This window comes from Lithobates pipiens, unplaced genomic scaffold, assembly GCF_037356315.1.
Source record: "Lithobates pipiens isolate NorthernLeopardFrog02 unplaced genomic scaffold, aLitPip1_a1.2 Scaffold_1, whole genome shotgun sequence".
NCBI lineage: Eukaryota > Metazoa > Chordata > Amphibia > Anura > Ranidae > Lithobates > Lithobates pipiens.
In genome coordinates this window covers 65044380-65067637 of record NW_027507685.1, presented here as the reverse complement: position 1 = coordinate 65067637, position 23258 = coordinate 65044380, and the positions used below count along the sequence as shown (strand labels likewise).

At 43.6% G+C, this 23258-nt stretch overlaps 1 protein-coding gene across 2 annotated transcripts in view; it reads right to left on the bottom strand.

The window, feature by feature from the left end:
• The window catches only part of NSDHL (NAD(P) dependent 3-beta-hydroxysteroid dehydrogenase NSDHL), a 41574-nt gene that overhangs the window by 5813 nt on the left and 12503 nt on the right, over positions 1-23258 (bottom strand). For both annotated transcript variants that reach the window (XM_077450234.1, XM_077450239.1), the window contains exons 4-7: positions 18919-19065; positions 14422-14550; positions 9564-9706; positions 2052-2154 (exon numbers count right to left, since the gene is read on the bottom strand). In XM_077450234.1, the coding sequence (XP_077306360.1) occupies positions 2052-2154; positions 9564-9706; positions 14422-14550; positions 18919-19065 (522 nt within the window). The remainder of the gene's footprint in view (positions 1-2051; positions 2155-9563; positions 9707-14421; positions 14551-18918; positions 19066-23258) is intronic.

The following is a 23258-nucleotide window of genomic DNA, read 5'->3' as shown; positions in this document are numbered from 1 at the left end:
CCTCTGTTTAATCTTCAACTGCTATGGTGCTGCACATGTGATTCGTTATGACACCAGCCATTGGATGGTTTGATAGTTTGGCTGAGAGCACAGCCAATGTGCAGTTAGCATTCCCAGCATGCCTTTTTTTTTTAACTGTTTAAATCGATGAGTTTACTTCCACTTTAAGCTTTCAAAATAAAAGCTAGAAGCTCTTTGGTTGAGACGCACAGCTGTTCCAGCCTTAATAAATTCCCCTCACATTGTTTACATTAAATAGTATTATATCTGCTGGGGAATGCAATTTCTGTTTTCCTAAGCATATCTGAAATGTAAGTATCTGCATTACATTATCATACTGTGGATTTTAATTTCCTTTTTACAGCTGCATTTGTATCCTGGGAAACCGCTGTCATGCCTTTCTATCTTCTAGTCTAACCTCCTACTACATGAAGAGTGGGGAAAAAACTATAAGATTAACATCAGAATATGAGTCTCTTTTTTTTTTTTTAGGTTAAAGTGAGCCTGTGCCCAGACAATGAACACTAAAATTACACCTATTATATATCCAAAAAAGATGTAAAGGCTTTTAAACTTTAAACAAGCCCTCATCCACCTTTTTAGCTATAGGCACTGTCGAGAAATTAATCTTCAAAATAGAGGGACGGAAATCACAACTTTATTTTCTATGCAAAGCAGAATCTTAGCAGCCTGTCAGCCATATAATGTAACAAATACCTGGTATTTGTAAACTGTTAGAAATGGACTAAAAGTTTAGCTTTCCATTGTGAAATTTGAGGATGAATTTCTTGACCGTACAAGCAGATATCAGGGTGATAAAGTAATAGTAAAAAAGTAATACAGGCATACCCCACTTTTAAGTAAACAATGGGGTTTATTTACTAAAGAAAGTGCAAAATCAGGCTCACTTCTGCATAGAAATCAATGAGCTTCCAGGTTTTATTACCAAAGCTTAATTGAACAAGCTGGGGTTAGAAGCTCATTGGTTTCTATGCAGAAGTGAGCCTGATTTTGCACTTTCCAGCTTTAGTAAATAAACCCCATTGTGTACTTAAAAGTGGGGTATGCCTGTACTTTAATGCCCATAGTCTGGGCACTGGGACAAGAGGTTATAACCCTTACCTACTCTACTAATTGGAGTGCTTTTCTTTCCACTGTTTAACTTCCTGTCCCACTAAGCCCTTGTACACACGATCGGAGATTCCGACAACCAAAGCCGTCGGATTTTATCCGAAACTGTTGTATACACACGGCCGGATGAAGTTGTCGGAAAATCCGATCGTTCAGAACGTGATGACGTTATTTCGTTACGATGGGACTACGTTCACGCTAGTAGCCAATAGCTTTGATGTAGGAATTTGATCTGAGCATGCTTGGCACTTTCTCCGATCGGAATTCTCTAGACGTGATCGGAGTATGTCCGATCGGAGCATTTTGTCGGAAAATATTTCCGGCAAGTTGGAAAATTTGGTCCGACGGATATTCTGACGGAAACAGTCCGATGCATACCACACACAGTCGGACACATTCCGACGGAATCTCCGACTGTGTGTACAAGGGCTAACACTACAGGAATTGAATGAAAAATTTCCTCCCTGGGGACTTGAACAATAAAGACCTTAAGCAACCCATAGACTATGTGATTTTTTTTTCCTTCCACCACGGAAGAAAATTGCTTGATTTGCCATCAACACAGTTGGTGTTGATATGGGGGGGGGGGGGTTGAGGAAAGAAAAGAAAAAATTGCTCCTGCAGCGTTAATGTGTTGTGTCGGCAGGAAGTCTTCCTGGCCTGCAGAGCACAATATTACTGCTAGCAACCATTAGCCGCCAGCAGTAATCGCATGTAAAATATCTGACAGGCTGGCTGTCGACTTGGGTACAACCAACCTGCCAATAGATGGGTCGAATCTTGGCCCCTGCTGAACCGAACGAGATTCGAACCATCGATGTCTGGCTTTACAGACTTTTTGACTGGAGCTATATTAATATTACATTGAAAAGTAAAACATACAAAAGTTAAATACAATAGGCAAATCCTGCAATACTTACCTTTCCACATAAAGGAGAGTCTTTTTGTAGATATTCTGCTGCCAAAATGTGACCATGTACTACATTCTCCACGTATGTAAAATCCACCAAATTCTGCCCATTCCTGGAAAAAATTTATGGCAATAAGCAAGGTTTTCTTTGTGGATACATGAGAGGATATGCCCAACTCTCAAATTTACTAAAAGCTAAAAGAATTAAGAAATGGGGACATAAAAATAAAATTCCTCATGCTTATGGGTCAAACTGAACATCCAGAACCACTGGTTTAGCCCTTATCCACACAGGCAGTGACATACTTGCAATTTATTGGATTTTTCTAAACACATGTAAAGATTTTAAATTATATAATTCCCACTGTACGCTGCGCGTTTAAATGCGTTCAGGTTACTACAGAAATCTGTGCTCCCAGGGGCAGATTAGATACTCTGAACACATGTAAACACAGATAAATGTAAATACAAGGACGTGTCCTGAGAAGTATAACGTTTGTAAATGCAACTTCTCTGCATTTTAATAATATTGTGTGAATGTGACCTTACAGCGTGAATATAGGCAAATAGCTAGTTTCCATACAAAATGATGGTTAGTATTAAAGCATAACTAATTGTTTTGCTGAAATTTAAAAGCTAAAAATTTACAAAAAAAAAAAATATAATATATACAGTTGTGCTCATAAGTTTACATACCCTGGCAGAATTTATGATTTCTTGGCCATTTTTCAGAGAATATGAATGATAACACAAAAACCATCTTACACTCATGGTTAATATTTGGCTGAAACCATTTATTATCAATCAACTGTGTTTACTCTTTTTAAATCATAAGGACAAGAGAAACTACCCAAATGACCCTGATCAAAAGTTTACATACCCTGGTGATTTTGGCCTGATAACATGCACACAAGTTGACACAAAGGGGGTTGAATGGCTATTAAAAGGTAACCATCCTCACCTGCGATCTGTTTGCTTGTAATTAGTGTGTGTGTATAAAAGGTCAATGAGTTCCTGGACTCCTGACAGACCCTTCCATCTTTCATCCAGTGCTGCACTGACGTTTATGGATTCTGAGTCATGGGGAAAGCAAAAGAATTGGCAAAGGATCTGTGGGAAAAAGCTAGTCGAACTGTATAAAACAGGAAAAGGAATATAAAAAGATATCCGAAGAATTGAGAATGCCAATCAGCAGTATTCAAACTCTATTTAAGAAGTGGAAAATTAGGGTTTCTGTTGAAACCAAATCATGGTCAGGTAGACCAACTAAAATTTCAGCCACTGCCAGGAAAAAAATTGTTCGGGATGCAAAGAAAAACCCACAAATAACTTCAGGTGAATGACAGGACTCTCTTAAAACATGTGGTGTGGGTGTTTCAAGATGTACAATAAGGAGGCATTTGAAGAAAGATGGGCTGCATGGTAGAGTCGCCAGAAGAAAGCCATTACTACGCAAATGTCACAAAGTATCCCACTTACAATACACCAAACAGCGCAGAGACAAGCCTCAAACCTTCTGGCACAAAGTCATTTGGAGTTATGAGACCAAAATTGAGCTTTTTGGCCACAACCATAAACACTTCGTTTGCAGAGGAGTTAACAAGGCCTATGATGAAAAGGTACACCATTCCTACTGTGAGTTGGATTCCTAATGTTTTGGGGATATATGAGCTACAAAGGCACAGGAAATTTGGTCAAAATTGATGGCAAGATGAATGCAGTATGTTATCAAAAAATACTGGAGGAACATTTGCATTCATCAGCCAGGAAGCTACGCATGGGATGTACTTGGACATTCCAACATGAATGTCAAGGCCAAGCCAACTTGTCATTGGCTACAGCAGAATAAAGTGAAGGTTCTGGAGTGGCCATCTCAGTCTCCGGACCTTAATATCATTGAACCACTCTGGGGAGGTTGGTGTCGCGCTATTCACACCAACTTCCCTCAAAAATTCTTCCTATTGGACACGGTTTGGTCCATATCGGTGTATGCAGCTATTCAATTAAATAGTTCTAACTAGTGAGCAGCACAGGAATAACCATTTACCACTCTGGGGAGATCTCAAATGTGCAGTTCATGCAAGATAGCCCAAGAATTTACAGGAACTGGAGGCTTTTTTGCCAAGAGGAATGGGCAGCTTTTCTATATGAGAAGATAAAGAGCCTCATCCACAATTACCACAAAAGACTTCAAGATGTCATTGATGTTAAAGGGGGCAGGGTATTACACGGTATTACGAACTGGGGTATGTAAACTTTTGATCAGGGTCATTTGGGTAGTTTCTGTTGTGATGATTTAAAAAGAGTAAGCACAGTTGATTGATAATAAATGGCTTTGGCCAAACACTAACCATGAGTGAAAGAAAAGTTTTTGTGTTATTTGTGGATAAATTTAAATCGTATCATCACAGAGTGGTACTGTGGATACGAGAAATGAGTAAACATATGCCACATCCCGATATATTATATTTGGAAAAGAGGTTTTTGGATGATGGACTTTACAGGCGCAACGCTAAATACATAGTTTTGTAAAAAAATATATAAATGTATTTATTTACAAAAACATATGAAAAACAATTTTAAATGATATAACTATCCACAAATGTGCCTTGAAGCATACAACACACCACCTATGTATCATAGAAAACTAGAATACTTAGTAGTGAGAAAACCAAAGGTCACTCTCCAAGAATTTGATGTAGTAACGTAATTTAGGAGAGGAGGTATGTCATGGTTCGGCTCAGCGTACTCAAAAACGCTTCTTCGGGAGCTTAGGACATATTATTGTAGTCAAAAAAGTAGAGAAAGGACCAAAGTCCGCAGCGCAGTCAGAGGTGCGGGGATCTCTCATCAGATGAATTCCTAGCAAGTCTGTGAAATAACGAATACACAGGAAACTTATGGTGATTGAGGGTTAATTGCATAGCCAGCAGGGAAAAGAAAAGAAACCGTTCAGGATATTTTAGAAAACTTTCATGATATCTCTGGAAATGTAGGGGATCCCACACTATTCACACATCTCCAATATTCATCTGTTATTGTTTTCATATGGAATCATCAGTGATGAACATCTCTTGCAGGGCTCTGCTGTGTAACCGCCACAAAGAGTGGTTAGGGTTGGCTGGGATGTGTTGTATGCTTCAAGGCACAATTGTGGATAGTCAATGTTTTTAAAATAGTTTCATATGTTTCTGTAAATAAATAAATGTATATACTTATTTATTTATTTTTACAAAACTATGTATTTAGTGTTGTGCCTATAAAGTCCATCCTCTTGTGTTATTCATATTCTCTGAAAAACAGGCAATAAATCATAAATTTTGCCAGGGTATGTAAACTTATGAGCACAACTGTGTATCATTTTATTTATAATATATTTTAGGGTTGTCCCGATATGGATATTAGCATCGGTACCAAGCATTTGTGTGAGTACTTGTACTCGCACAAATGCTCCAGATGCCTTATCTGATACCTGGTCGGTGGGTGGAGAGAGAGAGAGTCCTCACCTGCAGTGGAACTAGCTAGGTAAGCTGGCAGTGTTGCAGGGCGCAGCCGCATCAGGATCAGTGACCGGAGCCATCACATTCGGTCACCGTCAGAGGCGTAACATCCCAACGCCCACCTTGTTACACCCTGCACTCAGCTCTAGTAAGCCAGCAGTGGACATTTTGTTACACCCAGCCCATATAGTTCGGGCTGGATGTAACAAGCTGTCTGCTGCTACTTACTGCGGCAGAGTGCTGGGTGTACCAAGATGGGTGGCGTAGCATAGCATTTCAAAATAAATCCTTTCCTCCTGTCATTTATTGCTGAATTTCAGTGCCAGTCACCTGTCAGTGCCACCTATCAGTCCCCATCAGACTGTCACATGACATAAAAAAAAATAAAAAATAAAAAAGTATCAGTGATCGGTATTGGCGAGTACTTGAAAAAAAAAAAAAGTATCCCTACTTGTAAATCGGTCTTAAAAAAAGTGGTATCGAGACAACCCTAATAATGATCTATATAATTTTTTTGCCTGCATTTAATAAAATTTATAATATATATATATATATATATATATATATATATATATATATATATATATATATATATATATATATATATATATATATCGCAGTGGCAGTGTTCATTCATTCACAAATAGCTTTTTTAAACTATGACAGCAGGTGATCGGAGGAGTGCAGGCAGGAGCTCTTAGGTAACATGTTGCACTCTAAATACGGGGGTAACATAATACCAAAAGGTAAACTTATGCTTTAAATAAACTATTTCCTTTACTAACACATGCAGCAGCTATCAGAGCTGTATGAACTCTATGTGGCCCCCGCTACCTACAGTATAGTATAGTATACAGTGCTGAGTTCTGGCAGCAGGACACGTCCCTCTCCTGGATTAAAATTGAGATGGGCTGAACACTGCTCAGCCATTTAGAAGGAAGCTTTGTAAATACAAGGCTTCCTCGGATTCACTGAGACACAGATGGTGACATCATTCGCATCAGTAAAACAAAGGAAGCCTTGTATTCATTTAGAAAATATAAAGTTTCTTGCGAATGGCTGACCAGTGCTCAACCCGGCTTGATCTTCTTCCAGGAGCATGACGGAAAGTTCCCATCCTGCTGCCAGAACACAGCGCTGTAAATCTGTATGAAGCAGAGGCTACATACAGTTCATACAGCATGGACAGGTTCTCCATATGTTTACTAAAACCTGGAGTTACACTTTAAATAGTTGTGCCCAGTATAACATGTCACTACATATGTAGCATAATCTAGTAGCTATAAACACTGAAAATCTTTAATGAGCAGAGAGTACTATAAATATAAAGTGTATGTACAGACATTTTTTCGGTGGATAATAGTAAGGAAGGTTAAGAACCCTTGTGGGGTTTTTACTGCTATCTGGGGCACTGTTAGAGAAATATCATATCATTTATTGTCACAGTTGCAAAGGTTCCAACAGAGAGAAAGTAAAGGAAAATCTACAACAGGGACACAGACAGGAATACAAAGTTGACGGGTTATAGGCCCATAGCCCTACTTAACTCAGATTTAAAAATATTCACGAAAATCCTCTCAAGCCGACTGAACACAATCCTCCCTACCCTGATACACAAGGACCAGGTGGACTTTGTCCCCCTGCGACAAGCAGGAGACAACACCAGAAAAGTCATAGACCCCACTGATGTAGCCAACAGAGATAACTCAGAATCTCTGATCCTGAGTTTAGACGTGGTAAAGGCGTTTGATTGCCTAAGCTGGCCCTTCACGATAGCCACGTTACGCCACATGGGCTTTAAGGGACCCTTCTTGCAGGCAGTACAGAACCTCTTCACCAGCCCCTCCTCACAAGTTAAAACCCCCTTCACCATATCATCAACCGTCCCAATTGCTAATGGCACCCGCCAGGGGTGTCCGCTTTCCCCCCTGCTATTTGCACTATGCGTAGAACCCCTGGCGGCGGCCATTAGGGGTAACCCAGACATTCAGGGGATCTCAGTCAGAGGCAGGGTATTTAAAATATCTCTATTTGCAGATGACATCATCCTCACTCTGACCCAGCCTAGGATCTCCCTACCCAACCTCCACGCCGAATTAGACATCTATGGGGTGCTCTCGGGCTATAAAACAAACACTTCCAAATCAGCGGCCCTCCCAATTCACGTTATAAAAGACGAGGTTAATCACCTACAGTCAACATTCCCCTATAAGTAGGAGAGTACTTTCCTCAAATACCTGGGGGTCTCTATCACCCCGTCCTTCAATACCCTATACCAAGACAATTTCCCCCCTCTATATCGGACGATTAGGGAACTTATCCAAAAACGGAAAACCCATCACATCTCCCTTTTAGGGCGGATTACATCCATTAAAGTGGTTATTCTTCCGAAGCTCCTTTACCTGTCCCATTCATTGCCCATCCCAATCCCGTATGCTCATTTACATAAACTTTAGAGGGACACTCTGAGATATGTCTGGAACTTTAAAAAAAAAACATAGGATACCCTGCTCTGTCATGACAGCATCACGTACAGACAGCACTGGCATTCCTTTACTTCGTTAAGTACTATCAAGCAGCCCAGCTACGTGCAATAGTCTCATGGTTCCCCCAGAGATCTTACAGTAAATGGTCAGAGATAGAAAAAATCTGGTTAGCCCCAGCACACCCAAACAGCCTCCTATGGAACACGAATGTGGCGGTGGATCCCAGCCGACTGTTGGAATTGATGTCCCAGCTCCGTCAGCTGTGGAGCAAACTCTCCCACGAATGTGAGCTTAAATCTGAATGCTCCCTGATGAATTCCTCACGGAACTTATTCCACCTCGGCCATATAGTGGACCCTAGAACTCGTAGGCTGCTGACATTCTCCGAGCTTTGCCATGAACTGCCATGACAGATGTTCTATAGTTACCTACAGTTCAGACATTTCGCCCAAACTATAGCCCCGCACCTACAATTTCTCCACTCTCCCCATTCGAACAGATCATACTAGAGGGGCGACACCGTAGAGGACTGATCTCAGACATATACCGGATCCTAAATGTGTACCCAATCCCAACATGGGGTAAACATGGATATATGGTACTATGGGAGAGAGAGCTGGGAGCAGAGGTTACATTGGAAGCATGGCAGGCGGTCTGGAGACAAGTGGTCAAAACTTCCCTATGTACTCTCTACAAAGAAAACTTGTATAAAATCCTCTTTTTTTTGGTACCAGACCCCAGCTGTGCTCCATAAAATATATCCCTCCACCTCCAATCGATGCTGGCGCTGCCAGCAAGACAGAGGCTCTCTCTTCAATATATACTGGACATGTCCTCTCATAGCCCCGTTCTGGAGTCTGACCCGACAGCTACTAACCCGCCTCTTTGAGTTACCAATACCGATGACACCTACATTTTTCCTGCCCGGCCTCTTTCAACCAAAAATAGTTAAACCATATAAGACACTGCTTAGACATATCCTTACAGCAGCCCAGTGTCTAATACCTCTCAATTGGAAGAGCAAGTCACCCCCATCCCAAGAGGCCCTATACTCCAGGATTAAAGACGTAGAACTCATGGAAAAGATGATGGCTAGAATCCGGGACAGGTTGGAGGAAAACAACGTAATCTACGAACCGCTAATGTGAACGCCTTGACTCTATAACGTATGGACAGCATGTTGTTTAGCTCTTGCACTTTAGTTCACTGACTTTTCTACCCCTATGTACTGTCAACCTCATTGAAATTGCTAATAAAGATGTTAATTGGAAAAAAAAAAAAAAAAAAAAGCTAAACGGGGTTCTAGCCTTCCTCTATTCTACTCAAATTTCACCACTGCAGCAATGGCATAGAAGAGGAGTCAACACTGCTCCTATGTTTTTTATTAACTCTTCCAGATTAGTAAATGTTTGCCCTTCATGAAAAGGGATGATGTTTTTTTAAAACTATATTAGAGTTTGGTGAGCAGTATAGATGTAAATAGTGCAGAGCTCATACTTAATATGAAGCCAGGGTCAAACCCATATCCCGACTTACCCAATCATAATTTTCATTTTGCCACTTTTGGCAGTTTCCACCATTATTGGAACCAGCTGGGGGTCTCTTGGGCCAAATATACCATGAGGTCGAATAGCCACAGTCAAGAAGTTTTTTGATGGGTCATTTGCGGACAGAACTTCCTGAAAAAAGCAAGTTAGTTAGTTATGTTAATCAAGCAATTATTAATTTGTGTTCATTGCAAAAATAATACAATTCTTCCTCGCAAGACTGCTTTTTTGTATACGGTATGTACTAAAATACACAGCGTGACAGATATGCTAAATGCCGGCACATCTTGCAAGACTTTTTTGGGATATATAGTCCAGCTAAAGCTACAGAGGTAGGTACAACCTGCTTGTCCATGGTATATGGTAGGTTCCAACATAGCTACTGGTTGTAACAGGAAGAATTGCTACCTAAAGAAACCTCATGAGAAGCAGGCTGATAACATCATGATCTCCCCCCTCAGTCAATCAGAGGAAGCTTTGAATTCATTCACAGAATACAAAGCCGTCTATGAATGGCTGAGTGCCACTCAGACCGACTCTGAGTGAGCACATTGCTTGTCCTGTGTAACCTGCCACTCTCTAAACTGTTATATCCAGCAAAAAAAGAAAAAGTCCCTTTGGGGTAAGGGTACCAGGGATAGCTGCTTGTGCTAATCTTGAAGGTAACTCACCCCCAAAAAGAATTTTTTTTGAAAATTGGACTATACCGGTACTATCAGAAAAGGAACAAATAACTTTTAAAATATCATCTTGTTTAATAAACATATAAAGAGTACAAAAGACAAACAACACCTATATTAAAATACAGATTATGCATATCACAGTAATAGCATCTTTAATAACTTCTCCGAAAAATGGGAAATTTAAAAGCGCATGGGGGTCTCCTCTACTAGTTTCGCGGTATAAAGGCCGCTTCCTCAGGAGGATATCTATACAAAATATAATGATTAATATAAAACAATTGAACAAGCAACAGCAAAATGTAAATAAACATAGTAATCAATAATAATCATTCCATAGAAAGGGAACAAAAGAATCAGCTAACACCTGACTTCAGGAGAATGGACTACACACAGCGGGATTCCCATATATATCTCCCCCACGGCGGACAGGAGAGGAAAATAGACTTCTTTAAAAAAAAAAAAAAGTATATTTTCCTCTCCACTAGGGGCGCTGGGCCAATCCCCCATGTCCGCTGTGGGGGAGATATATATGGGAATTTTTGATGCCGAAGGCATATGGGTATATGTAGGTACGCATCCTGGATGTCTAAGGATGCCAGGTAATCCCCTTGATGGAGTGCAGCGACTACTGAGCGAACTGATTCCATTCTGAACCTCTGTACTTTTACAAAGTAATTGAGGGCTTTTAGGTCCAAGATTGGACGTACCCTTTCCTTCTTGGGAACTACAAAACAGATTTAAGTAGAATCCCTGGAAACGTTCCAATTCCAGAACCGGTACAACCACCCCGCGACTCAGCAGGTCCCTTACTGCCCCCAAGAGGGCCTCTTGGTGAGCCGGGGACACAGGTATGCTGAAGGGGAAGAATCTGTTTGGCGGCCAAGAGAGAAACTATCTTGTAGCCGGAGGAAATCAGATTGCAGACCCATTGGTCGGATAGCCGAGCGGACTACCGTGCTGCAAACTCCCGAAGGCGACCTCCCACCCGAGACATGGGTGGGGGAAAACCTTCATGCGGTAGCACTTTTGTTCGCAGGCTTGCGGTTCCAGGGACTTTTTTGTCCTTCCGAGGTCGTTCTGTCGGGCTGGAGACGTTTAGCCGAAGCTCCGGGTGGACAAAAAAGCTGTTTGTGAGTGGAAAAAGAGGGCCCTTGCCTATGGCGTGGCTTCTTAGCCTTCCTGGCCTGTGGGAGTAGGGTACTCTTACCACCAGTGGCATTTTTAATAATGTCATCCAAAAAGGCTCCAAAGAGCCAGTCGCCAAGAAAGGGAAGATTCGTCAGAGCTTTTTGGGATGCCTGGTCAGCAGACCAGCATTTTAACCAAATCAGGCGCCTCAGCACCCCTGCTGACACTGAAGCTCTGGATAACAGAGGAAGAGTATCCAGGGTCGCGTCACAAACGTACTTAAGGCCTTGCACTAGTTGGTTTGCTAGTTCCACACAGACAGGAGAAGCCTGTTGCTCTCCCAGTTCGCGGTGCAACAGTTTTGCTCACTCAGTCAGTGTCTGCAACACAAGTGCAGACGCCAGTACTGGTTGCACGGCTGATCCCACAACCGTAAACAAGGAACGAGCCACTGCCTCGGCCTTCCTGTCCGTGGTATCCTTAAATGCAGGAGTCCCCTCTACCGGGATCGTGGTTACTTTATTTAACCTGTATACTGGGGGGTCCACGACCGGAGGAGCCGACCATTTCATGAGAAGGCTTTCCTTAAAAGGGTAATGCACCGCCATGGATTTTGGTAACGAAAAGGTCCGGTGCGGACGACCCCATTCCTTGTAAATGAACTTGTCAAAATAAGTCAGATACGGGAACACCTTAGGTGAACGTGCTGGCTTGCAGGACCCATCAGCAGAGGGATCTGCTGCCTCCTGAATCTTCAGGGTATCACGCACAGCTGTGATAAGTGCTCTAACAAGTGCTCTAACAAGTGCTTTGTCACGCACGGCCCCGGACGGGGACTCATCCTCACTGTCCGAACGGTCCTGGTCAGCGTCATCTGACAAGACAGAGCAGGGGTCACCAGCCTCAGCAGGACCAGAGTCTGCGTGAGAGCTCTCCCCAGAGGACGGGCTTTTTTGCACCCTTTTTCCCACGTGCCGCCTCCATCTTGACAATGAATGACTTGAGGACCGCCGTCAGGGTGTCCATGGGCACTGCGCAGACCGCAGGGGACCCGCTTGCAATTGCCTGGATTTCGGGGGAAGAAAAGCCAGTTTCTGAAGCCATGCTGACCCTACCCTGTCTGCCACCCTCCTTACTGCTGGCTGAGGGGCACTTTCCTGCCAGACTCACCACCCTGAGGAGTTCTGCGCTATTAAGCAGGTAGTGCCTGTAGTCCCTGTTGGCTCCCAGGTGCAGAGGAAACAGTGCTGTGTCGGTGGAAGCAGCTGCAAATGGCGCTAAAACCGCTCTGAAGTGTGCTCAGGCTTCAAGAGAATGGCCGCCCAGCGTCCAGCACAAGGACATAAAACACAGGGAAAATGGCTGTGAAAGCACAGGAGCACATGTTGCCGCTAGAGAACACTAAAAAACGTGTTCAGGCTTCAAGAAAATGGTCCTGTATAGGAAATCACCAAGAAAATGGTTGCTGAAGCCCAGGAGAGCATGCTGCCCTTGCCCACACCTAAAATGGCCTCCGAAAACAGCCCCATGAGGTACAGGGAGAAAGCAATGGCGGTGAGAACAGCGCTGCGCAGAATACCAGCATGGCCTCACAGACACCTTCCAGGGGAGTGAAGAACAGGACCCAGGACACAGCTAGCCAGCGCACCCCCCCCCGCCCCCAGGTGAGAGCCCCCCCGGAAAGCCCCTGCATAGACACACATACACCACTCAGCAGCATCCCCCATGGGGGGGGGGGGAAATAGGGACAGGGAGAGAAGAGAGGGAGGTGAGGGACCCCCGAATCGACCTCCCAGGGAATGCCCAGCTGCTCAGCCCTGCCGAGACAGGGAGAGCTGTACTTACCAGTCCTGAAGAACTAGTAGACATTCCATCACAGATCCACTCCCTGATCAGTACAGGGTGGCTGCTGGCCCGGCATACTGTGACGCAGACATCAGTAGCCCGGTCATATGTATGCCCCGGAGCATAAAAGCTCACCGACCACCTCTGGAGCCGAGGTTTCAACGTGGCATGCCTAGCGCGTAGCTGCCGCCTGTACACGCTCGATGGCCGGACTGGGGAGACTACAAGGATAAGAGTATCCAGCCCATCACCCAGCCGGCTGTTGATAGTAGATCACAGGATCAATCATCTTGCGGAAAAAGTCACGCTTCTACAGAAAAAAAAAAAAAAAAAAAAAAAAAAAAAAAACACACACCATGGACCGATGGGCCTACAGGGTTCCTAGGTTCTTCTCCTTCACTAGGCAAAATAAAACGGATGACTGCATGGCAGGCTGGAGGGTTGTTGCCCAAGGCACCGCCCCCTGGGTGGAACTAAAGAGTTCTGAGTGTTGTATTACAACTAATGCCTAGTATTCTCCTAGTGGTGGGCATAACAACCCAGTGGCTAAGAGAGGAGCTGTGTCGGACGGTGAATATAAGAGAAAAAGGTATTTGCATGCCTTGTTTTAATATAACACATATACAGTGCGCTATGCCTGGCTATAAGAGAGGGGCTGGCAGTGATTTAAAATTTTGGGTTAACAAACACTTTAAAGTTTAAAGTCTAGCCTAACACTAAAATCCCTGCATCTACAGACATCCACGATCTAACACTAACCTTTTTTGAAACCGATCCGGTCCGGTCACCAGCGGCAGAAGCTCTGCAGAGGACACAGCTGACAACGGCTGCGAAATGAATGGGGTGTGACATCACCCATAGACTTACTATGGAGCTTCCATTGTCAACTGTGTCCTCTACACCTGCCTCCATAGCAAAGCCGCAGATGACAGCTCAGCGTGGGATCAGGTCAGATCAGCTTCAGAAAAGGTATGTATAGTGATTTTTTCTTTACAGGGTTAGATAGGTTAGTGTTAGATCGTGGGTGTCTGCAGATGCAGGGATTTTAGTGTTAGGGTGGACTTCTACTTTAACGTTTAGTAAATCTACCCCAATATTACACAATAAACGGCATGAGACATAACCTTGGTTACGGTTCATTTTAGGCAGAAAATTACCATGCAGTAACCATGCATTTGCATGAACCCTCACCTTCTCTTGAAGGATCTTGGTCTCCGTGTAATAGTCAATGGGTTTCTTGGCATACGGCAGATCCTCTGTCCCATTTTTTATGTCCGTACCTTCAAAGACAACACTGGCACTGCTGGTCAGCACTAGCTTCTGGAAATACACACACACAAAAAAAAAAAAAAACACACACTTAAGAGCTAAAGATATAAAGTGATTACTCTAAATTGCCTATATAACTTGTCACGTGTAAAAAGTGTTTAGATGTGAGAGTGAGGTGTGACACTTTACTGCACAATGGAGATGAGTCATGTACAGAGCCAACCAGTATTGCTAATGAATCTTACGCCAAGCCAGTATAAATATTACACATTCATTTTTTTAGTACAATTGTGCTCCCCCCTTCCCCAGTAAGAGATTTCCAATGTCACAATGTCATTAGGCAGGTAATCAGTATTCAGTAGTGACTTGCGACACTGCGCCCTGCCTTCCACTCTTACTCATTTCCCACACCTCTACATGTCAGTTCAGTGACAACTCCCAGTGTCCTCCACCCTGGGGTGGCAGGGACACCCCAAGGATAGACTGAAACTCTTAACAAATCACTGATCAGAAAGTACTTGCTTTATTTATAAGTTCATTGAAACAGTCGGCAAACCAATATTGTGGTGAATAATATATACAATATTAAAACAACAACTATACATGAAGTAAATAAAAAGCAATACAATATTCAACTATTACTATTTTTTTCTTTTAAATGTTCAAAGCATATAAAATGCAACAATCAATATATGTAGTTTGTATGCATCACCAAAGGTAGGTTTTAAATAACCTTTTATGTTGAGGCAGAAAAGTAACAGTTCCTAGAAATTACCCCAAATCATCCTATACAGTTCTCTGCAAAATGTTTAGGCAGGTGTGAAGAAATGCTGTAAATTAAGAAAGCTTTCAGAAATAGAATAGTTTAATTTCTATCAATTAACAAATTGATCAAAATAAAGAGAACAGAAGAGAAATCCAGATCAAATCAATAATTTGATGTAACTATCGTTTGCCTTCAAACCAGCATTAATTCTTCTAGGTACACTTGCACACAGTTTTTGAACTAACTTGGCAGGTAGGTTGTTCCAAACATCTTGGAGAACTAACCAGAGATCTTCTGTGGATGTAGGCTGCCTCAAATCCTTCTGTCTTTTCATGTAATCCCAGACAGGCATGATGATGTTAAGATCGGGGCTCTCTAGGGGGCCAAACCATCACTTCCAGGACTCCTTGTCCTTTACACTGAAGATAGTTCCTAATGACGCTGGCTGTATGTTTGGGGTCGTTGTTCTGCTGCAGAATAAATTTGGGGCCAATCACATGCCTCCCTGATGATATGGCATGATGGAGAAGTATCTGCCTGTATTTCTCAGCATTGAGGACACCACTGATCCTGACCAAATCTAACTTAATTTGCATTTTGTTAATTGATAAAAATAGACTATTAACACTTCTATTTCGGAAAGGACTCTTAATTTATAGCATTTTTCACAGCTGCCTAAAACTTTTACTTACACGCACACTGCAGTTCTGGCTAACGTGCCAAGATGTGAGTAGAAGCCTAGAGCGCCATCTGTTGGCCGGAACAGTAAATGTAAATATATTCTTATGGAATATTTCACATTTACCGTATATACTCGAGTATAAGCCGAGATTTTCAGCCTCTTTTTTGAGGCTGAAAGTGCCCCCCTCGGCTTATACTCGAGTCATCGCTGTCTGTCCGCTCGATCAGCGTGTCGAGCAGACAGACAGCGGCCATTCTATTCAAAAGCCGCGCCTCCGGCTCCGCCTTCGCCTGTGATAGGCGGAACACTGAATTTCCCAGCAGCCTGTGTTCCGCCTATCACGGACATCGTATCATCCTCGTACTACGGACGAGGATGATACGACGTCTGTGATAGGCGGAACACAGGCTGCTGGGAAATTCAGTGTTCCGCCTATCACAGGCGAAGGCGGCGGCGCAGCTTTTGAACTTTACAATGGCCGCCGACGAAGAGGGCACGGGACGGAGGCAAGGGAAGGCACGGCACGGGACGGGACGGGACGGCGGCGGCAAGGCACGGCATGACACGGGACGGATGCAAGGAGGCAAGTCACGGCACGGGACGGAGGCAAGGAGGCAAGGCACGGGACGGAGGCTCGGGACAAAGGTAGGCTGGACACACACACACACACACACACACACACACACGGAGACACACACAGGGATGGATGGATGGATGGAGACACACACACACACAGGGATGGATGGATGGATGGATGGAGACACACACACACAGGGATGGATGGATGGATGGATGGAGACACACACACACAGGGATGGATGGATGGATGGAGACACACACACACAGGGATGGATGGATGGATGGACACACACACACACACACAGGGATGGATGGACGGACACACAGGGATGGACGGACACACAGGGATGGACGGACACACAGGGATGGACGGACACACAGGGATGGACGGACACACACACAGGGATGGACGGACACACACACAGGGATGGACAGGCATGTCTCACCCTCGGCTTATACACGAGTCAATAAGTTTGCCAGTTTTTTTGGGGGTAAATTGGGGGCCTCGGCTTATATTCGGGTCGGCCTATACTCGAGTATATACGGTACTCGAATATTAAAAATAAAATAAAAATACATTTTCTTATTATATATATATATATATATATATATATATATATATATATATATATATATATATATATATATATATATATATATATATATATATATATATATATATATATATATATATATATAAGGTAAGCCTGCTGAGCTTTCAAGTTTTGTCCCCGAGACCCCAAGCTCCAATTCAGAAATGCAAATCTAGGTTTACTCATCTACATAGTTATTTCATATTACTAGGTTCAAGATATAAACATCATGTATTAATTTAACCAAATACTATATACTGAAAATGACAAGTGTACATTTAACTTAAAGTCCTAGAACACACCCTCCCAAGCTAATCTACAAGAACACCACTATCCCATTTGGTCAATATCTGAAGCTCTTTAAAACAACCAAAGTCTGGTGTAACATGACTGTACCCCAAGCATGGTCTGTTCATTTATACTCCAGTTTGATCCTGTGGTGACGGTCAAGGTAATCTTCCAGCATTCAGAAAATAGCCATCATTTAAAATGATAACAATTGTATGTACAGGTTTTTGCAGAGTAGCGTGGAGGCTGTAAGGTAAAATCACTTCTTGTTTTACAGTTTAATTTGCATTTAAACTAACACCATATATGGTCGTTTTAAGGTCAACTGAACTTTCAGTTTACAATTGAATACACTTAGGAGGTTTCAGAACAAACTGTGTTCCAAGTCTTATGCCGCGTACACACGATCGGAATTCCGTCCAGAAAAAGACCGATGAGAGCTTTTCACCGGAAAATGCGACCGTGTGTATGCTCCATTGGAATTTAGCTGTCCGAATTTCCGCCAGCCAAAAATTGATAGCATGTTCTCAATTTTCCTGAAGGAAAAACTTTCTATTAGTAATTGTGATCGTGTGTATGCAATTCCGACACGCCAAAAATCAGGTATGCTCAGATTCAACTACGAGACAGAAGCTATTAGCTACTGGCTATTGAACTTCCTTTTTCTAGTCCCGTCGTACGTGTTGTACGTCACCGCGTTATAAACGATCGGAATTTGATGTGACCGTGTGTAAAGACAGCTTGAGCTGAATTCCGTCGGGAAATCCATCAGAGCTTTTTCCCGACGAGAATTCCGATCGTGTGTACACGGCATTAGAGTTAATTTTCTTTAGAAAGCCGCCACAACCTGAGTAAAAAAAACCTGTCCTCGTTCTCTCTGAACAGGTCTGACACACCCCTGCGGAGTCAGACCTATAGCTACGCAATCAGCAAAACTCACGCTTCACCACTGATTGGAGAGCTCCAACCTTGACTTAGCAGGGGGTGAGGGGGCGGGTGTCAGACTTCAGCAGATAGACCACCGATTCCATACAAACAGCAAGGATCAAAATCTGCAGCATGCAGACAGGGGACAAGCTTTCTGCTCAGGTTGCGCCTGTTTTCTAAAGAAAATGAAGTGCAAGTCTTCAAACACCTTTTGCTTTGATGCAACTGGAATGTATTTAACTGAATGAATCAGAAAGTTGAAATGGGTTTTAAAGCAAATCTATTAATGGGAAAGATATTCAACCCTTACCCCCAGTAAATGTTAGGCACCATTAATGCCTTAACTCATCGTTAACGCTCCTGACAACTCTAATCCCTGCTAGACTCCAGAAGAGATACAGACCCTACTGGGTTCACCAGCAGATAATAAAGCAAGAGTACGTGAGCAATATTTGATGCCTTTATAATAACCTCTGAGAGATTGCAACGTAAACTAAGAACAAATTATTGTTCTGCCAAGCCCCATAGACTCAAATATTAGACTATGTGGGTATAGCAACTAAAAGCTTTATTAGTCTACTCACTTGGACACCAGCATCCTTGCAGGCCTCAATGACTGTCCTTGTTCCAGTGTAGTTAACTCTGTAGAATAGTTCTTTGTTATCGCTGGAGGGGGCCGGGGATGCACAGTGAAAGACAGTATTCACACCCTGAAGTGCTGGCAGTAAATCCTAGTGTTATTGAGGAAAAAACAGGATTATAAAACACAAGGCAAAATTAAACAAATTAGATAGATGGGGTTGTTATATATATATATATATATATATATATATATATATATATATATATATATATATATATATATATATATATATATATATATATATATATATATATATATATATATATATATATATATATATGAGCACTGTGATGTCCAAGACATGGAAAATAAGATTTATTATTTACTTAAGGACATGGCATGCAGTACCATGAAGACGATTACTCTAAATAAGTAACCCGCTGCCAGCTTAAAACATGTAATGATAGCATTGGGCCAATAGCATGAGCAGGATGAATCATAGGTCATGGATATTCTAAGACCTGTCCTGACAGCTTGGAGATCCATTAATGCAGACATGTACCAAACATGAGCATATAATAAAATGAAGCATAGGCATTTCCTAAAAAAAAATAAAAAATGTCCAAACATATAGGCAGCTAAATTTATATTGGTTGTCACTTTTGCCAACTTCTGTCTATGAACTTTTTTCACTGCTTGTTCAGATTCCACTAGCCAGGCTTGTGAGAGGTTTATTGTAAGTAGAGAAACTGTATACACTTCTTGCTGTCAAACTGGTGGTATCCTGGATAAAAGCTGACCAGATCTAGTTAAAGAGTTAGTTAACCCAAAAAAAAAAAAAAAATTTGATCCTGTCCCTTTAAAACATTATATACAGCACAGTGCTTGTTCCGTGTCATTTGCCCCCCTGTAATACCTGGCTGATCCTGACAGTTTCTGCCCTTCCCTATGTAAACTGACCTTGGTTCATCATGGCTGCTGAACCCTGACACCATGGTCAGTTTACGTGCCTCCATCATCCACAGCTCTCCTGTCCTCCTCTGTGCTCCTGTGCCCTCATCCCCCCCCCCTCTCCTCCCTGCCTGTCTGCCCCTGTGTCAGTGTCAGACCCCTCCACTCCTGCTGCTCTCATAACTGTTAAAACTTTATATAAGCCCCTCTGTGTCCTAATAACAAGTGCTCCCGTCTGTGTGCTTTATTTTAAAAAATGCCTCCTTGGCGCATGCGTGGCTTCCTGGGATGGCGGACGTGCTCTGAGTGAGCTCCGGACTCCGTCCGCTCTCCGAGACCTCAGCTCTGCAACAACAGGTGATATTTGCTCTAGGGGTAAGCCCGATCAAGCACTCTATCCCGCGGGCACCACATGGGAAAGACTGGCCAGTAGCCGCACAACTACAACCTGCTGTTTGGGCCGCGAGCGGGATCGGGCATGGACCGCTAATTTACTAGGTCGCAATCCACTGCCTCGAGTTCTCCCGCGGACCCCTTTGCCGCTATGGATCCATTGCTGGGGATGGGTGATCCGTGCAACCCCCCCCCGTGCAACTCCACAGATCCCGCTCTGGATCCCGTTTCTCCCTCTTCTCAGGGGGTTTTAACCCGACATTCTGGATGCAAAATTGGACACCAAGTTACAGCTCCTTCTCCAGCAAATTACCCAGAGCATCGTAGCAGAGGTGAGCAAAATTTCTACAGAACTTCGGGGGGAAATTAATCAAATTGGGGAACGTACTGATGCCCTGGAGCATAAATTTGATGAAATGGTCAATTATGTGCAAGCCATAGAGGAGGAAAACTGTAACCTCAAACGCTCTTTCACCCAGTTACAATTGCAACAAGAGGACTTGGAAAACAGAGAGAGACATCAAATCTCAGGTTTCGTGGCATCCCCGAAACAGTGGGCGACTCCTCTTTATGCCCTTATCTCCTGGGGCTCTTTAATACTCTTGCACTGACAATAGTGGATGCGGACTGGCACCTGGATAGAGCCCATCGCTCCCTGGGCCTTAACCCTCTGGCTGGAGCTAGGCCCAGAGATGTTATTATGCGATTTCATTATTACGATAGCAAAGAAGCCCTGAGCCTGGCCGCAGGCAACAAGTCCCAAATCTCCTATAAGGGGGCCAAACTACAAATTTTCAGTGATCTTTCCCCATCACTCTGGCTAAACGGAGGAACCTACGCCCCATAACAGCCCACCTGCAGCAACACCAGGTCCCATACTATTGGGGGGTTTCCATTTCATCTTATTGTCTCCAAAGATGGCGTTCAACATAGCATCTTCAAGAAGGAGACGCTTTCATGAAAAGCCTTGCCGTGCCACCATTACCTGACGAGGATCTACAACCTGTACCTCCTCAAGCACGCCTTTTCCCTCCAATGCCAAGTCGCCTCTGGACCCCTGTGAGGGGCCAGCCAAAGAAACATCTTTCCACTCCTCAACGTTCGCGATTCTCCAAACAACCTCCATGATGCCCTTGATTGAGACTCCTTGATCCTCATTAGTTCCTCTCTACCTTTTGTCCATGTTAAGCACGGTGCTGTGTGCTGAACATTGAGTTTTTAAGTGTTACCCTGAATTTTTTCACATCCCCATATGGTACAATTTTTTATTTTATATTACTTGCTAACTATTCTTATTTCCTCTTTTCCAACTAACGTTAAGTTTATATTTTCCTTTTCTTAAAGGAGAGCGGGCGGTTCTCCTCCCACTCCAGAGTTCCCTGCTAGAGGACGGCATGTATCCCTTATTGGCCCGGGACACCGTTCAGGGCCTCCTGAGACATAGTTGTGTCTTAGGTTTTCATCTGTTGTTTTTTTTTTTTTTTTAAAACCACAATTATATGGTTGGGTTTTTCTAAGTGCAAACTTATGTCAGTTTTGTTTGTTGAGGTCCTCCTTCCCTTCCCTCTCCCTTCTTTTTACGTTTTAAGCCTCACATGAGGTATACTGGACTTATTCCCTCAGTTATATTTTTCTGAAATCATTGCAATTCAGCTTATATGTATGCCATGTTAAATGTGAAGATAGGTTTAACATTCTACCATTACTCTTTTCAGAAAAAGACCCTATGGCTTTAAAACTTTTATCATACAATGTTAAGGGCCTGAACTCCATTCGGAAGCGCTGGATCACCCTTAAGGAGTTCAGATCCTTATGTACGGATGTAGTCATGCTCCAGGAGACATTTCCGAGCTGGGGGCTCACTGAAATTTGCTTAAAAATTCTTCCCTTCCTCCTACCTTGCCTCTGATTCCACTGGCAAGGCTGGCATAGCTATTCTAATCAAAAAATCCTGCCCCATTAGGGTCAAAAGTTAATTTGTTGGTTTATTATCCTGGAGTGTTACTACCGTATATACTCGAGTATAAGCCGAGATTTTCAGCCTCTTTTTTGAGGCTGAAAGTGCCCCCCTCGGCTTATACTCGAGTCATCGCTGTCTGCCCGCTCGATCAGCGTGTCGAGCAGACAGACAGCGGCCATTCTATAATTCAAAAGCCGCGCCTCCGGCTCCGCCTTCGCCTGTGATAGGCGGAACACTGAATTTCCCAGCAGCCTGTGTTCCGCCTATCACGGACATCGTATCATCCTCGTACTACGGACGAGGATGATACGATGTCCGTGATAGGCGGAACACAGGCTGCTGGGAAATTCAGTGTTCCGCCTATCACAAGCGAAGGCGGAGGCGCGGCTTTTGAATTTTACAATGGCCGCCGAGGCGCCGACGAAGAGGGCACGGGACGGAGGCAAGGCAAGGCACGGGACGGGACGGGACGGAGGCAAGGCAAGGCACGACACGGGACGGAGGCAAGGCACGGCACGGGACGGAGGCAAGGAGGCAAGGCACGGGACGGAGGCTCGGGACAAAGGCTCGGGACACAGGTAGGCTGGACACACACACACACACACACACACACACACAGGGATGGATGGATGGATGGAGACACACACACACAGGGATGGATGGATGGATGGAGACACACACACACAGGGATGGATGGATGGAGACACACACACACAGGGATGGATGGATGGATGGATGGAGACACACACACACACAGGGATGGATGGATGGATGGATGGACACACACACACACAGGGATGGATGGACGGACACACAGGGATGGACGGACACACAGGGATGGACGGACACACAGGGATGGACGGACACACACACAGGGATGGACAGGCATGTCTCACCCTCGGCTTATACACGAGTCAATAAGTTTGCCAGTTTTTTTGGGGGTAAATTGGGGGCCTCGGCTTATATTCGGGTCGGCCTATACTCGAGTATATACGGTATATGTCCTCCTCTTTCACTTTAGTCAACATATACGCACC